General features: G+C 33.5%; 1 protein-coding gene across 1 annotated transcript; it reads right to left on the bottom strand.

The window, feature by feature from the left end:
- On the bottom strand, nucleotides 595-4,751 carry LOC109213518 (probable receptor-like protein kinase At5g47070). Its single transcript, XM_019377326.1, has 4 exons — nucleotides 4,191-4,751; nucleotides 3,030-3,290; nucleotides 1,836-1,958; nucleotides 595-1,622 (listed from the first exon to the last, which is right to left on the bottom strand). The coding sequence occupies exons 1-4, from the start codon at nucleotides 4,554-4,556 to the stop codon at nucleotides 1,029-1,031; spliced, it is 1,344 nt and encodes a 447-aa protein (XP_019232871.1). The 5' UTR covers nucleotides 4,557-4,751; the 3' UTR covers nucleotides 595-1,028.

Genomic DNA, 5,935 nt, shown 5'->3' with positions numbered 1-5,935 from the left:
ATAATAAAAATAAGGTAGAGCAAAGCTCAATTTAAGATTGGATGCGACATAGTCATATGGTAGTAAAAACTTACCTGCACCAGATATTTATATCAAGCCAATGAGTATAAAACATATCTGTCTTATATGAGCGTAAGACATGTATTGCATATACACTTTTTTATACTAAACCATGGTTAAGTGATATATATCTTCACTTTTAACTTATTGATTCTTAAGGTTAATTGATTAGTTAGGTGCAAACGCCCAATGCTAGACAGCAATGACCAATATGGTTGTCGAGATTCACAGTCATTACACTATAATTTGAATCCAGCAAATGTCGTTCGTTAACATAACGCTTTAATACATGAGTCTAGTTTGTTGGGATGAAACTCTGCTTCTTTATACTCTTTGGAGGCAAAAAAACTCCGGTTCCTTTCAAGAAGATATAAAATTACTAGCTTTTCGGTAAAGAAGGAAAGAGACCTTAAACCTTCATCGACGCGACACCAACACACTGGCAGGGAGAGCATCATGGAAAGCGAGGCTCGACAGCCCTTGACCGTGGGCTTTATGAATCATAACTGGATGTTGGCTTGAAGAGAAGTGCAGGAAAAAGAGAAAGGAGCCTCTTTCATTAATTTAAGGGTTGAATACAATATAGCAAACTAAGTTCATAGAACATATTGCCCTCTAAGTAGCTCTCAACCATTGTAGTGAGACTGGATGTGCTGATCCAAATAGTTGTCTCTGTGAAGGATTACACTTAAAAGAGAAAAGGATTGTTCCCTATACAAACTACAAGTGGAAATGCATTCCAATTGTGAACTAACCCTTCCTAGGCCAAATACAAGATTAGGAAAATGGACCTGGAGACGCTCCTACTAAATTTACACCTCTTTGCAGAAAATATGTAGCAAAGTTGCTGATATCTCCATTCTCTTTCTTTCTTTTTTTTTTTTTTTTTGATAATGTGCCGATATCTCCATTCTAAAAAACAAAAATGCTCCATCAGCCAGGGTCTGCAGAACACGAGGGGCAGTATGTTATGATGTTTTGACTAAACCTGCTGTCCAATTCCTCCAATCTAACTTACCAATAGATTTGTTCCTAAAGCTGACCATTTCTTTGAAATCGAAACTCCACTTTTGATTATTGCTTTCCGGTTTTCCTGATTCAACTTCCTCTCTTCCTTCTTCCTTTGTGTCGACACCTACTTCTGCAGCTTCTTCGTTTTCAACTACTGCTTCTTTTGCAGTCTCAGGCACTGATTCACCTTGAGCTGCTGCATCAGCTATGATATTCCCGAGTGTATCAACGACCTCACTCATTTTAGGGCGAGATCTTGGATTCTTTGCGAGGCATTTGTTGGCCAGTAATGCGAGTCTCTGAGCTGACTTGACACAATCATGGCCTTCAAGCCGAGGGTCAATAATAAAATGAAATTTCTTTGAGTCTGAAACATAGGGTCTCACCCATTCCAGTAGTTTTTGCTCAGCTCGAGGAAGGTTTCGTTCCAACACTCTCCTTCCTGTGATAAGTTCATAGAGAACAACTCCAAAGCTCCAAACATCACTTTTAGCAGTGAGTCTTCCAGTCTGGACATATTCGGGGGCCGCATAGCCTACTGTACCAACGACCTGAAGACTTGCTATGTCAGGCAATACGCAAAGAGAAAATATCTACCGTAATCAAAGGCATGATAAACAGTTCCAGAACACCATGATCATTCTGCTCCAAACTTTAGAAGAATAAAAAACATATGAGGTCCATGTTGAAAGTTGAAACCCAAGGAATACCAGGGAATCCCCATCCCATTGACGAGAAAAAAGGGATGGAAAAGAAATACTTACTGATGTTGACACATGGCTTAGTCCTGCAGCTGGACCTTGCCGAGCCAGTCCAAAATCTGAAAGCTTTGCATTAAAGTCTTCATCCAGAAGAATATTTGATGGCTTGAAGTCTCGAAATATCAACTGAACCAAAGACAGCAGCGGAAAAATAACATAAGGACAACTTCTAAAACCAGAAATGTCAAAGGTTAGCAGTTGGTACTGCTGATAAGAGGCTGCAATCCTGAATATATCAAGGGACCGGGGAAGATATCTGCCATCTCTGTTGATAGTCAAACTGAAGTTTGAATTGGGCTTCCATGCACCAATAATGTCATGGTTTTTCTTAGGAGTTTACCAACACATTTATAAGAAAGTTTTAGTGAGTTCACTCTGAAATCAACAAACTTAAAATTATCTGATTCATTCTAAAAGATATAACTTTGACTATCCGTAGAAACGCAAATGCAATTACCATCCAAATTTCAGAATTGTCAGAACGTGCAGCGCTCCACATCCAGTAGGCCAATTGTTCTAAGTGAGACGACTTATTTTTTGGTAACTTGTTCAGAAACCATGCAAATAAATGGCGAATTAGGTATATGAAGCAGTTTGAACAAAGGGACTGCTTTAAGCTTGGATGAACATCAGATTTGTCTTGTTTACAAAAATCCAGCTAAATGATTTTCCTTTTTGGCTTCTTACCTGTCATCCCACCATATCTCATTTGCTCGTCTTCCAAGTTCCTTTTTGCTTCTATTCATGTCATGTATTCTACTATCCTCCGGTCGATGATCAATTAAGATTTAATTTACGTCTGTCCTTTTGTTACCTTTCTCAGAATATTACTAAATCCTGTTTTTAACATCGGTAGCACTTTAGCTAAGCGAACTACTTTTCATTTTGATAAGAATCAGGAAAATATTCGGTAAGCTAGTTCACCTTTCCAACATGATTCAAAGGATTAAGTCATTGCATTTACTCAATATAAAGGGACTGAAAGACAACAAATGGATTTTTCTTCCTTAAAAAGAAAAATATTAATGGGATGATTTCAACCCTCTTCCTTGAACTGAATTTCTAGTGCAGTAATGTACGAAACTTTTTCTTTAGCAAGGAAATCTTGAAGAAAGAAATGGGGCGAGGTAATTAAAAAACACATGAACTACCACTTGAGAAAACACGTAATGGATTCTGAAAAGAAGTCTAAATCACCTGAAAATCCATTTCTTCATGCAGATATGCTAATCCACGAGCTGCATCTTGGGCAATTTTTAATCTCAAAGTCCAGGCGAGAGGAGCTGATGATCGGGACAATAGATGGTCCTCCAAGCTTTTGTTACGCATGAGTTCATAAACTAAAAGACGTTGCATCCCTCTTTCATCATCCTCAGCACAATAGCCGATTAACTTCACTAGATTTGGGTGCTTCACTACACCTAAAAAGTTTACTTCATTAATCCACTCCTTATGCCCCTGAATACTAGACCACAGAAAAATGAAACACATAAGATGATTGTAGAATAACTCAGCTTTACCTTATGAAACACATAAGATAACTGAGCTGAAAGGTGATAGGTAAAGAAATAAACTTGAAGACCAAATCTATCATATCCGAGTGGATGATCTCGAGGTCCTAGTTTTTGAATCTTATCACCAGTTATTTCCCAAATTAAGTTTTTTTTTCTAGCAGATTATAAAAAAATAATCAGTCTTTTTCTTGAATAGAATATTATTAACCTCCCATCCTAATAATAATAACAATAACTACAACAAGAACAAGAACAAACAATAAGAAGAACAACAACCACGATACATCATCATCATCATTCCCTTTCAATTTAACAGTTTTCGACCATTATTTTGTTCAATTTCAGAATTAAGTGCTTTACATTAATATCTTTTATATAATAAAAAATAGAAAACTTCATGCCATTTCCTTTTCTTTTTTAATAGTGGTGTTCGGTCCAGCTCTTGCGCACATCGACTATTCCACCGGGTATATCGAAATGACAAAATAATAGTAATGTTAGACAAAATTCACATAGCTTATCAGCCCCAGTAATTATTCACATTATAACCATACAGAGAATTTATTATCTTTTTTTTAGCCTGTAATTGCATATTAGACCATTTTTACTAGGTTACCAATTAGAATTTAACTAATATCCACTGATGACGTGGAAAATGTTTACACTATCAGATCACATTTACATATTATAACTTGTGACATGCCTTATTTTCAAGATTTTAATTTACTGTTAATTACACTTGACTCACTGTATAAATATCGTGGGCAAAACAACAGTGAAAATAATAATAATCTTTGTACTGTATATAACTTAATTTTATTTGAAATTAAGGAGAAAAGCATGCCTGGAATCCATGGCGATTCAATCGTTTAACAGCAACTTCCAATTCACCAACAACTCCTCTATACACACACCCAAAACCTCCTTCTCCGATCATTAAACTTCTGCTGAAACCTTTCGTCGCTAATTTCAGCTCATAAAACCCAAAAACTCGCAGATCATTAGCTCGTCGCTGAGTCAAAAACTCGTAAAACTCGAACGAGTCAGTATAATCCCTCGACTCCGAGTCCAACTCGGACCGTGACCTCCGCGTATCAACGGTTGCACTGCTCGATGCGACGCTTAATGAACGAACCCATGAAACTTTTGATTCCCTTGAACTTAATGTTGCCCCTTCTTCTTCGTCCTTTGTAAAATAGAAGCATTTCATTTCTGTTTATTGGTTTAATTTTCTGGGTTTTGGTTTTAGTTTAAGAAAATGTAAAGAGAAGGTAATATTAAATTTAAGGAACAGACAGTATGAGAGAATGGTAGATTTGAAAACGATGAGTCATTGAGCGGAGTTTGAAGAGCGGGTGAACAAACATCACCTCTAGGACTTGTAAATGTTGGAAAAAGAAATATTCGTGTTGATTATATATGTAGTAGTAGTAGTAGTTATGTAGAAATGATACCATGTATCCGCTCTAAAAACCTGTTATTTAGGAATTAGCCAGTGAGTCTCGAATTTTAGTTTTTCAATTTAACTAGTATAAGTATCCGTGTGATGCGCGGATATAAATCATGTTAAATTATGATGTAGGTTGTTTGAATCATGTGCAAATAACCTTAAAATATAAACCCCTCGGATAAAAATTATATAACATTAGATATTATTATGAAGTAGATATGAAATTATTGTTCAAATCTCGCAGTGTATAACTTATTTTTTTTATATATTTGTAGCAACCTAACCCTTGATTTTAGTCTTGCATTTCGTTTTGCTAATCAACATTAAAGAATACTAAACATATCATGTTGTGATTTGTCTTGGTTGAGCGCAATAGATCATATTATTTTAACAAACTTCTTACCATCACTTTGTTTTTATCTAAAAGTTAAATATGTCTTATTCATCACATTATTGTACGCAAATTCTTTTTTCTTTTATTTTTTTCTTATAGTTATTGCATTATTTATTATTTAATATTTTTGTACTATCATATAATATTTTACTAGCTTAATAATTAAATTAATGTCTTTCTTATTATTATTTTAATAGTCTTTAATAAATAGAAATGTTTTATTCATGAAATTTGGTATATTTTTATGCTTTTATACTCTCATTCGAAATTTTTTAATCAATTAAATTTATTGTAATATTAATAATATAATTTAATTTTTTAATTTATTTATTTTTAAATTAATTTAAAATATAAGTATCCTCACACTATGTCTATTTCTATACATTCTCTTCCCTACTATAAATTTTAATTAGTTTTTACATTAATTTTTTACCTATAACCAAAATAATATCATACTTTATTTTAAATTGTAAAATATATGTAGGCTAAAATATTAATACTTAAGTTACTTGATGATTATGTTTCAAATGTATTGAGTTCTCTTATAATTATTTTTGATTTAGATGCAGTTATACATACATATATATATATATATATATATATATATAAATTTAATTTTTAAAAGTTATTTTATATTCTTAAAATTTTATTATATTAGAAAAATAATTTCTTAATGGTTTGAACATATTATATTTATGTAGTAATATGTTTACTGACATTTTATTTCTTTTCTTAATAATTTCCA

This window comes from Nicotiana attenuata, chromosome 2 (assembly GCF_001879085.1).
Source record: "Nicotiana attenuata strain UT chromosome 2, NIATTr2, whole genome shotgun sequence".
NCBI classification, from domain to species: domain Eukaryota; kingdom Viridiplantae; phylum Streptophyta; class Magnoliopsida; order Solanales; family Solanaceae; genus Nicotiana; species Nicotiana attenuata.
The sequence above is the reverse complement of the archived record's forward strand: the minus strand, read 5'-3'. Positions and strand labels throughout refer to the sequence as shown.